This window comes from Prunus avium, chromosome 7, assembly GCF_965620075.1.
Source record: "Prunus avium chromosome 7, drPruAviu1.hap1.1, whole genome shotgun sequence".
In the NCBI taxonomy this organism is placed as follows: Eukaryota; Viridiplantae; Streptophyta; class Magnoliopsida; order Rosales; family Rosaceae; genus Prunus; species Prunus avium.
The window spans coordinates 37,513,358-37,524,231 of NC_142290.1; the positions used below are offsets into that span (position 1 = coordinate 37,513,358).

Below are 10,874 nucleotides of genomic sequence, written 5' to 3' on the forward strand. Positions count from 1 at the left end.
ACAAATTTAATCTAAAATGCTCCAAACTGTTGTACATGAACTGAAGACAAAAAATTGCACAGATCAGATACACAAGTTTCTGCATTACACTGCTTCAGGGAGCCCCTAAATGCCAATTATTTTGTTCATGTTTGTCTTCATTTCCATCTGATAAATGGCTACAAAAGAATATAGAACAACATTGGTAAAAGAACGAAAAATAAAAATAAAAATCCATCTCCCTACAAATCCATCACATCCAGGCACCTATCTCTGCGCGTGCATGTTTAAAGTCTGAGACCGTGAGAGGAATGATCTTGCCAACGAGAAGCATTTTTCCTTCTGCCTTTTGAATTCATTGTATCGCAGGAAGAAATAACCAAGATAATCAAAGTTGATCGGAGAAAACTTCGCCTACACACGATTGACCGAAATATATTTAGTGATACAAATTTCAAGGTTTTTGAGGAGAAGCAAACTAGAGAAACAGGGATACCTGGATTAGTCCCCATAAAGCCCAATACAAGTGCGAGGCTAACGTGTATGTATTTTCCTCAACATAGAAAGCTTCCAGATCTTTCTCAGATACCTGTTGGTATGGAAAATAGGAAAATAACAATCAAAGAAAAACCTTACATTTATAAAGTTCGAAACCCATTTTATGCATACCCAATACTAAAATCTTTCAATCTGTGCACGCAAATTGACTCTGCTATTCTTCACATACCTCATGTGGATTGTCAGGTTGTAAATAATGCCTCAAGAAATGGTACTGTTCGTCCTTATTCGGGCATCTGCATTGACATAATGTTCAACGGTGAAAGGTCATCCCATGTGATCGCCATAGTTTGAAAGAAAAGAAAAGAACGGAGATACAACAAGAAATAGAAAACATACAAGGTGAAGTCACATTCATAGCCTGCGTATTCATTGAAGTGATTCCCAATGTCAAAGCCTCTATAATTGTATGATCCATACTCAAAATCAATCAGGTAGAGTTTATCTGGATACTCATCAGAAAAGCAGTGTAAGTAAAGAGCTAAACAGCAAAAAACAATATTAGTTTCATTTTGCAAGTTGAGAAGAAAAAAATTGGAAAGCCAAATTAGCCGATGAAACAAGAATTTGAATCTATTTAAGCTTTTATCCCCTATGCATGTCAAACACCATTTCAAGCACGAGGAACCAAAACCAACATCACTGTTTTATTTCTCACCATCTTGGGCACCACCAATCAGAATCCTAGGCAACTATCACAAACTGATATCTGGTAATTGAATTTTGACCACTCTTGAACATCATATAGAAGGTAAAGTGACTTCTCACGAGTCAACAATAAGAGAGGGTGAAATGAAGTGTACAAAGTGGAATACCTTCTTCATCATTGACCATTATATTTCCAGAAAGCAAGTCATTGTGAGCGAAAACCACTGGAGAATTTAAAAGGCCAGTCAATTCCTGTTCCATATTCAGGAGAGACGTATATGAAAATATGGATAAAGTTCACTAACGAATCACACAATATAATCAAGACAGAATCAGCAAATGACAATTGAAACTAACAAACTTTCTAATGCATATAAATATACAACTCCTTTATCTTTCAACAACATATCATCGTTGAGAACACTTTTGCATTTGCCTTCCGCAGATCATTGTTATGCCAATTTATTATCATCTGGATACTATCGAAACTCATAGAAAGATAGCCAGCAACAAGAAATACCAAGTAAACTATTATAGGGGAGGATACCTTCAGCTCAATAATTTCATTGTGAACTTCACTAAATGAAATAGTCTTATATAATTTCTGCTTCTCATTGTCGTCAAATTCAAGAGTAGAGGCTGCAACAAGGAGGTGACTCAATCATGAGAAAAGTTACAGATATGAACTCATTTTAAAAATTGATATGGAATAATAAACCTGCCAATGAATATCAGGCCACTTCCATTCACCCAACATCAATTTAGCTAACAGGAGATGTAGAACATCAAATATAGGAAGCTGAAAATAAAGTAAGAGAAAACCTTTCTCAAAGAACTTGAGCAAGTCATTCCACAGCTGGGGTTCCTTAGAACCTGGAATTTCCACTTGATGGAATCTGCATAGTTGCTTGGCAATTTCAGCAGCCAGCTTCGGATTTCTCATGTCTGAGATGGGAAGAAGTTAAAGTCATGTCAATGGACAGATTCAGTTCACCAAGAACCCTGAAAATGTGTATAATTTATTTCAATAGAATTGACCTTCTGTCCCTAAGCTTGTATACTAGTTTTGATTGAAGAAATTGCCTTCAAGAACATTTACTTGGAAACGAGGCTCTTTTTAATATAGACTTGACCAAGAGATTATCCATAGATCTGACAAGGAGAGCTTTTGAAAGGTAGAATATTTAGTGGTGGGGTAAATTTGTCCATCTGTTTTTTGAATGGTCACATACAACCAGAGAACTCCTTTTCTTGTTTATTTGATTTTCATTTTCTGAATTATGTATACATCTTGGGTACATGCAAGCGCCTCCTTGCGCTTCTTTGATAAAATACTCTACTTATCGAGAGAATATATAACCAAAGTTACCTGATGGGATTAGCGTACGGGCATAGATGAAAGATTGCACCATCCCATTCCCGAAAACTCCAAGCAAATTTGCACCAAATCCTGCAGCTGAGAGGTATTTGATTGACTGAAGACAATATGCAGTGAGGAGTTACAAAGTGAATTGTGCTAGTAAAACATCATCGATAATGTAAAAGCTAAAGAAAACTAAGTTAAGACGAACAATCAGTATAGTTAGAAAGAAATTTCATACAAACATAAAAAGAAACACATCATTTTTGTGTTTATAATTACATTCAAAAAATTGTAAATGGGGCATAATCCAAGTACACGAAGAAGTACACCGATCAGATCTACCTATAATAATAAAATAAGCAAAACCTGAAAAGAAAAGAACACCCAACCGGACCACAGCGGAGACTTACAAGTGTTCCTATGTTCATATCCTTGAACAAATCTCAACACCTATATAACTCAAAGATACTAAAATAATAATAAAAAATCAATGAAAGTTCACAAAATTACCTGCAATTCCCGTTCCCGATTGATGACATACTCGGTGTTAGGCCCATACAATCTGACTGTTACAGACACATCGTTTCCATTCTCTTCCTTTACAGTCACCTTCAGCACTGCATGTATTAACGACCACTAATTCAGTAGTGCACCAGTGCACCACAGTTAAAAGACTCGCAAAAACTGATTGAATAATAAGGAAATCAAAGTAAAATTAATTTCACATAATGAGGTATTTATTGCGAACCCGTACTTTGTTTTAGCTTATAGAAACCAACTACAGCACACAAGAAGAAGAAAAGAAAACACTCACATAGATTTGTGATGCCACCAGAAACTGTCCCAACAGAGAAGCGAGAATTCTCCAAATTTGACCATTTCTTAAATAGATCCTTGCACAACTCTCTGAAAATCAAATTACACAAGACATAAATTTAAAAAATAATGATAAATTTTAAAGGATCCAGCCCCTGTTTGATTTCCGATCAAACAGAATAAAATGAAAGAAAACACAAAATCGGAATCCTGGATATCACATTTTTCTTCGTTTCACGCAATTTCTCATCTGCCAAACAGAATTTCAAATCGAACAAATTTTTTCCAGACAAAATAAAAAGATAAAGATAAAGATAAAGGCAAGGGAAGAGCTGAAGCAAGCAACAGAAAATGAATAAGAGGCCCTAGAAATGAAGAAAAAGATAGAAACTGACATTATCAGAGGCGTGATGTGAGCGAGGGGAAGCGAAGGGTCGACGGATAGAGAAGAAGAATGGATCTGAGAGGTGGAGCAATCTGAAGTTTGCTGAGCTACTTCCATGGCGTTCCAGATGTTCTTCACCCCTCCCATTTCTGCTTTATTTTCAAGCTTCCGAGTTTTCCTCTTAATTTTCAAACGCAACGTTTTACAAATTCTAAACCAGCTTCCAAGTCCAAGTTGCAGGTTCAGCGCGAGCTTCTGATTGGGCGGGTGTTCTGCAATGACAGATTTGCGCCTCAGAGATTTATCTTTTGCCACATGCATCCCTTCATGTTTGATTTGTAGGACACCGCCTCACAATCTTACGCGGTCACCGGCCAGTGGCCACTGGTCAATGACTTTTTTTAATTGAGTTGCGTGGTCAATGACTTGTATAATTTGCTTTCCAACAAAAAATCTTGTGTATAATAATCAAAGGCACTATGTTGTCGGCCCCTTCATCCGAATTCTGTCCCCCTCCTTGTAAACTAGAGTAATTTAGATTATCGCATTGTAAAATAAAAAGAATTATTTAATTTAAATTATAATTAATTCTTTCAATTTTTTTATAAATATTTTTTTTTTATTGAAAGAGGCAATGATATACTTAACACACACATTACACGAATGATAAGACTCAAACTTATGATATTTTCTAAGAGAGTAATTGCTACAAACTACTACACCCATAGACCATTTGCTTAATCCCACCATAATTCAAGTACTTGGAAATCATCAACACAACCTTGTCTTTATGCGAGGTTAATTGGCCAAAGAGTAAAGGAAACAAATAACACAAGTAATAATTTATGATTTTGAAGACGTCATTTATATAACATTACAAGACAACAAGTGCCTTTTCGGATTGTCAAAATCGAAGGATGGTGACGATGCCAAGTGTGGAATTCCAGCTGGCATAATATTTGTTGAACTGTGGGGCCATATCTTATTAGTGGGCCTGGTCAAGGATTTGGGTTTGATTCATTGGAATTGAAATCATGTGAAAGAGCAATAGAATGAGGACCCTGTTTGGATTAAAAAAACTAGTGCATAGCGTCTCCACGCTAACATTATGCACCAGTTCTGTATTTTTATTATTAAATGAAAAAGAAACGTGAAAATTTGGGTCAATAGATTTGCACAAGATTTTTTTAATTAATTTTTATCATTGTGTTTGTGTTGTGGGGTTTGGCAAATTGGCATGTTAGCGTATCACTTTGGTAATCGACTTCAAAGCCATTTTTAGAGTGCATATCTCTCTTATCAACCCCAAACATATAGGAGATGCCAAATTAGTTTTGATTGACAACCTAATTTAATGGTTATCTTTCATTTATTTACCTGTCATCTCTCTCTCTCTGTCTCTCTCTCATTTAACAATTATACCAGCTGGCATACTAATCTGGTGCTTTTGACTAATCAACTCATAACACGTGTAAGTCAAAATAAACATGCATACTGGCTGAGCCCGGCTCTTTGAATCATTTCACCTCGTTTGTAGTAGTGACACTGATGAAATGAAATAGAGTTTTGCATGCTTCAAACTACCCTCTCCCTCTCTCTCTCTAAAGAAAACACGTCCGTGCCGTGTATGTAGTGTAGTTATAAATTTGCACCACAGCAACCCATGCAATTGCGTTTCTCTTTCCCTCCACGTTCGTCAGCAAACTCCCAGATTTAATGGAAAAAGGAATAAGCCCAACCTCTCAATCTGCTCAACCCAAGGTAAACAATAAAAACTGGTTCTCCATATAATGCTTTACTCTTTTTTCTTTTTCTTTTTTTAATGTTTATGATATCTCCATATAATGTATAAGGATGATGGTGAGTACAATAAGTCGGAGGAATTGGGAACAAAGAGAAGAAAAATAATCAAGGATGATGAGCACAACTTGGAATTGGTGGCGGCGGAGGAGGAGGACCGAATCAGTAAGTTGCCACATGAAGTTGTTGTTAGTATAGTGTCACTATTGACCCTAAAGGAAGCGGCAGCTACTAGTATCCTTTCTAGGCGATGGCGGTATGTCTGGGCATCTACTACGACTCTCAATTTCGAAGCTGTTAACTTTGAGGACCGCAACATTTTAGACTACTTCTATCGACTTGATGAAGATATACTGAACCAAGAAGGCCGTAAGTACGTCAATTGGGTGAATCGGGTGTTGGAGCAGCATAGAGGCCAAAGCATTGAACGTTTCCGGGTTATCTTTTTTTTCTGCTGACATTTTGATTAGATGGATCATAATATATAATGCTAGTTGTGGCTATTCTATGAGGTAGCCATTAACAAGTTAGGCAATTATTATAGTGAATTCATAAGGTTTGCTTTCAGCCAACTTTCACCCTGTCTTTCTCATCTAGAGATTTTGAAGCTGGATATCAGAGAAGCGGTTAGTATATTATAAATAATCTCATGTGTGAGCTTTCTTTCTTCTTTACTTGCAACTCATTTGGTTTGTTTCAGGTGTACAATCCGAATCATGTATTTCCCATACTAGCAAATCTGAAGCATTTGCAATTATTAGTCGATGCAGACCACTATTTGTCCCTTGGTCGGTTAGCTTCTTTCATGAAGGCAGCTCCTTACATGCGGACACTAAATTTGGGGGTATGCTATGCATGCATTACTTGATACCTACATTTCTTTTCTCTTCATTCTATTATTTACGAATTACTAAATATTATTGTTGAATTGAATAAATTACAAAAGTATAAAAGGAATTAGGGTTTTTCTTTCTAATTAATATTATTGTGACTAAAGCGTTGTTTCTTTGGTGCGGTGCAGTTGGGTATGGGAACACCCGATTGGAAGACAGCAATAATAGAGAAAGCTACTGCCAAATGCCCCCATCACTACCTCAAGGAAGTAGAAATATCAGGGTACCGTGGCTACGAATGTTATGTTGAACATGTCATGTACTTGAAAATGAATGTTGTTGCATTGGAGAAGATTATTATAAATCCTTTCCGGTTTTGGTGTTGGCCTACTGGAAACGAGAGCAATGGCCTAGAAGTCAATGAGGAAGAGGATGCAAGAGATCATGCTATCCGATACCTTCAACAAAACTGCCCTCTACCATACAATATGTATGCCTCTAGCTACAAGTCAGTGAGGAAGATGATGCAAAAGCTCAGATCATGCTATTAATAACATATCTTAGCTTTTTATTAGCCCTAGTATCAACTGTTTATACTTTGATTTATGTTTTTTCTCTTCATTTATTTGGTTGGTATTGAATATTAGTTTTGAATATGGTAATTGACTTCAAAGCCATTTTAGAGTGCATCTCCCCAAATACACACTACTTACTTCAAATTCAGATTCTCTTGCAGCCATGACTAGTTCTCCTTGCACTACATTCTTCAGTTTCGCCTGTATACATAAAGAAAAATAGTCGAACATTCCAATCTCACCGATCTTTTTTTTCCCAAAAAAAAAAAAAAAAACTAGTCATACCACATTTGTATACCACCTCCTTAATAGAGATAGGTCCCGACCTCTACTCTATTACAGAATTGGTATACAAATGCAATATGCCCAACAAGTATATAAAGTGTGCCTAAATGGCTCTATATATTTCAATTAATTTCAAGTTCCAAACTTCACCCAAATATATTATCTTAAAGGTTTTATTTATTTATTTTAATATTTCCTGAAAAGTGTTCTGAACAATTATAAAGTGTTAAAATGATAGAGAGTGGATGTTTACCATAAATTAATTGAAAAAGAAAAAGAGAAGGATTTATTTTAGATGTTTATAGGATTTGATGGACCAACCCATGAACTATGGTCCACGGGCCTCTATTTTGGTTTCAATGGGGCCGGAGCCCAACTGCTTTTAGGCTTTGTTTCTTTCTATCCAACGTACTTGCGCGAGCTCTCTCTCTCTCTCTCTCTCTCTCGCTCTCGCGCACAGAGAGATGATGATGCAGAGGCAACTGTTGAAGAAGCTCACTTTCAGACCTCCCAATGGAGTATCTCAATTCAATCAACGGGTCCGTACATATTTTCCACTTTCCGAAGCTACTTTCGGCTAAATATCATTTATTTATATTTTCATTTGATTTTCAGAGAGAAATGCACAGCAGGAACAAGGAGGCCATGGAGTTGATAGCCAAAGGGTGGAGTGCTCTAAAGGAAGTGGACAGAGTTATCGATTATTGCGAGCTCAATGATAGCCGCCTCATCCCTCTATTAAGGGTGTGTAATGTGTATGGATCTTTATAGTTGTGTTTTACATGCATTAAAACAAAAAAACCCAGTTCTGAATTTATGGTTTTGTTAATGAAATTGTGACAATTATTTGTTTTCTGATCTAACATAATGCATTAGCATGTCTCTTTCTGTTATTTGAATCAACATCAGGCAGCAAAGGAAAACTTTGAGTTGGCTCTAGAAGCTGACAACTCAAATACCCATGCCAGGTATTGGTTGTCCAAATTGCATTTGAAATACCATGTTCCAGGTGCTTGCAGAGCTATGTAAGTCTACTATCTTAATCCTTTTACTCATTGATGGTCGCCATACATATTACTACTCTGTAATTTGCCATGAGACATCTAGATCAGCATTTGAGAAAAGAAAAAAAAAAGGAAGGAAGTTAAAAGAGGTCATGTAATTGACGCTCTTGCCATTTTTGTCATAACAGAGGAGCTGCTTTGTTAGTTGAAGCGGCGAATATGGGTGATCCGGATGCACAGTACGAACTAGGTTGTAAGCTTAGAGTTGAGGTATGCCCTGATGAAGCAATTTGTATTTGAAGTAGAGAATTTTAGTTGTGTGGATTGATTTAGCTTTCTGAGTATTAAATTTTATGTTTCCAAGGTGTACCAGGCGCTATTCCTGTAATAGGCTTGCATGCACTCTAATGGCTCCTGTGCCCAACTCTTCCCCTACTAGCACACTGTTCTTTTGGTTTAAATTAGGGCTTTGCCAATTGTTTTATCACATGTCTTTCTTTTCTCCTTTTCACTTTATGCTTATACAATGACTTTGTGATATTTTCTGGCTGGTGTTTTGGTTAGAATGAATACGTCCAATCGGATCAACAAGCTTTCCATTATCTGGAGAAGGCTGTTGACCAGGTAGGTTTCTTTAACGCAGAAACTTTAATGCTTCTGAAATTTGTTTCGAATCCTTACCTGAGCTTGCTATGTTCTAGTTGCATCCAGGTGCTCTTTATCTTCTGGGTGCGGTGTATCTGACGGGGGACTGTGTGAAGAAAGATTTTGCCTCCGCATTATGGTGTTTCCATAGGGCATCAGACAAGGTAAATGCTGCTCCCTGTTTCAGTGATGGACCATCAATGAGGGATATGCATGTTGGTGGAAACCAAGTAATAATAGTCATAAAATTTGACATTGTTTAAACAAGTGTTTTAGTAGTTACAGATTTTCATTGGGCAAAAATGGTGAATTCTGAAGGCTTAGATGTACTTGATAGATTATTCTGTCATTTAACTATATGTACTTAAACTTTTCACATTTTCTTGGCTTGAACAGCCTCTTTCTTCCATTTGCAAAACAAGTGCCAAGTTTCATGATCCAAATGCGAAAAAAATAGAAGGGAATTCAACTGCATAGATAATTACTGGTGCATCATATGAATAACCTGACTGAATATATCCAAAAAAACAAAACTTTACAAATTTTTGTGTATACATATGCAGAACCTCATCTTATGTTCAACTAGTGTACCATTTTAAACTGTTCTTGCTTTTAATACATGCAGGGGCATGCTGGTGCAGCTATAGCATTTGGGTCTCTTCTTCTTCAAGGTCTATTCTTCCAACCATGCTTCTTTTGTTTTATTGCCAGATTTTTTCTTTAATTTAAAAAAAAAAACATTTTGTGTCCATAGAGTAGACAATCATGACTTTGACGTGACATTTTTGGTTGCACAATTCTAAGTGGGATGATGTGCACTCATAGATGGTGTAACACAATTAGTGGCTAGGAAGGGTGATTGGGAGATTCACTCACTGTAAGGTCCTCTTTGGCGATCATCCTATTTATGAGAAAATAAAACAGTTCTAAACACAGATATTATGTAGCCAATGGTCAAACAAATCCCATGGCTATATTTGAGTTGTCTGCATTCCACCATAGGAGATGGCAACATGGCAGCCGAAGTCATTTCCTATCCATTTTCACTTTTCAATATGGAGATTCTTCAAATGGAAATAATGGTTGCTTGCAGCACCCATAATTTATATTCCCTCTCCCAATTTTGTGAGATTTTTATACCCTTAATGGCATAATTGCATGTCTTAGGTGTTGAAATCCCAGAATCTGTGACGAAGTTCGTTTCCAAGAGGGGTTCTTTGGCCAGAACGGCAAGAAAGAATGGAGAAAGCCTTGTAACAGATCCCATTGAGATGGCAAGAGAATGGTTCCACATTGCTGCGAAAGGAGGATGTGATCTAGGACTGAAATGGTTGGAAAGACTTGAGGAGGAAGAGAAGCATCTATTGACCGGAACTGAAATGGTTGAACAGACTTAAGGAGGAAAAGAAGACTGATAACCGGACAATGTACTGACTGGATACAGCTCTTCCTTTAATCTCGTGACTGTTGATAAGTGTCGGTATAAACATATGGCACAATCCGAGAGACAAATTTGCTTCGCAACTGTTGGAGTGCAATGCTGGTCATGAATGACCAACTAGAAGGTTACTGATGTGGTGTGCTCTTTTGTATATATATATTCTTTCTTCATATTTGATGTATACTTTGGGAATTGCCATCAATCTTGCTTAGCAAATCTTTAGATGTATCGTGCCAGATTGATGATGGTTCAATTGACCAAGGATATGTTAGTTCAAATATTTCTAGGAACTATGGAGATTGGAAGAATGATTTGCTCTACTATTTTGATGCTTGTTCCTGGACTTAAATAATGTTGAAGCTTACTATTCCTTCTGATTTCTAAACAAAGATAGCAAAGCGCATCTTAAATATAGATTAAGATTAAAATAAAAAATTATCCAAAAAAAGGATGAGTTTTGGGAGGTCCCCAAATTCGAATAATTTAACTATTTTATTTTCTATTCTAACAAGAAAAAAGAGTTTATTTATTTATTTCGGAAG

General features: G+C 36.6%; 2 protein-coding genes across 3 annotated transcripts; one reads left to right on the forward strand and one right to left on the reverse strand.

Moving 5' to 3' along the window:
• Nucleotides 1-41: 41 nt before the first annotated feature.
• EMB1187 (Protein kinase superfamily protein) lies at nucleotides 42-4,119 on the reverse strand. The gene is made up of 11 exons (XM_021962080.2): nucleotides 3,760-4,119; nucleotides 3,363-3,454; nucleotides 3,059-3,165; nucleotides 2,555-2,660; nucleotides 2,008-2,130; nucleotides 1,733-1,824; nucleotides 1,353-1,437; nucleotides 877-982; nucleotides 707-773; nucleotides 476-568; nucleotides 42-393 (listed from the first exon to the last, which is right to left on the reverse strand). The coding sequence occupies exons 1-11, from the start codon at nucleotides 4,068-4,070 to the stop codon at nucleotides 247-249; spliced, it is 1,329 nt and encodes a 442-aa protein (XP_021817772.1). The 5' UTR covers nucleotides 4,071-4,119; the 3' UTR covers nucleotides 42-246.
• A 3,506-nt stretch (nucleotides 4,120-7,625) lies between these two features.
• LOC110759931 (uncharacterized) lies at nucleotides 7,626-10,665 on the forward strand. Of its 2 annotated transcripts, none has more exons than XM_088255833.1 (8): nucleotides 7,626-7,781; nucleotides 7,858-7,986; nucleotides 8,119-8,267; nucleotides 8,435-8,516; nucleotides 8,811-8,870; nucleotides 8,948-9,055; nucleotides 9,517-9,562; nucleotides 10,059-10,665. In XM_088255833.1, the coding sequence occupies exons 1-8, from the start codon at nucleotides 7,707-7,709 to the stop codon at nucleotides 10,286-10,288; spliced, it is 879 nt and encodes a 292-aa protein (XP_088111959.1). In that variant the 5' UTR covers nucleotides 7,626-7,706; the 3' UTR covers nucleotides 10,289-10,665. The 2 variants fall into 2 exon arrangements, with proteins under 2 accessions (XP_088111959.1, XP_021817769.2); XM_021962077.2 differs by having other exon boundaries at nucleotides 8,152-8,267.
• Nucleotides 10,666-10,874: the final 209 nt, after the last annotated feature.

Coding starts and splice junctions, on each gene's coding strand:
- LOC110759931 (XM_088255833.1), top strand. CDS start 7,707: ATGATGATGCAGAGGCAACTGTTGAAGAAGCTCACTTTCAGACCTCCC. Junction 8,517..8,810: donor GTTGTAAGCTTAGAGTTGAG/GTATGCCCTGAT, acceptor TGTTTTGGTTAG/AATGAATACGTCCAATCGGA. Junction 9,056..9,516: donor TCCATAGGGCATCAGACAAG/GTAAATGCTGCT, acceptor TAATACATGCAG/GGGCATGCTGGTGCAGCTAT.
- EMB1187 (XM_021962080.2), bottom strand. CDS start 4,070: ATGCATGTGGCAAAAGATAAATCTCTGAGGCGCAAATCTGTCATTGCA. Junction 3,455..3,759: donor CACATCACGCCTCTGATAAT/GTCAGTTTCTAT, acceptor TTTGATTTTCAG/AGAGTTGTGCAAGGATCTAT. Junction 3,166..3,362: donor TGGTGGCATCACAAATCTAT/GTGAGTGTTTTC, acceptor TAATACATGCAG/TGCTGAAGGTGACTGTAAAG.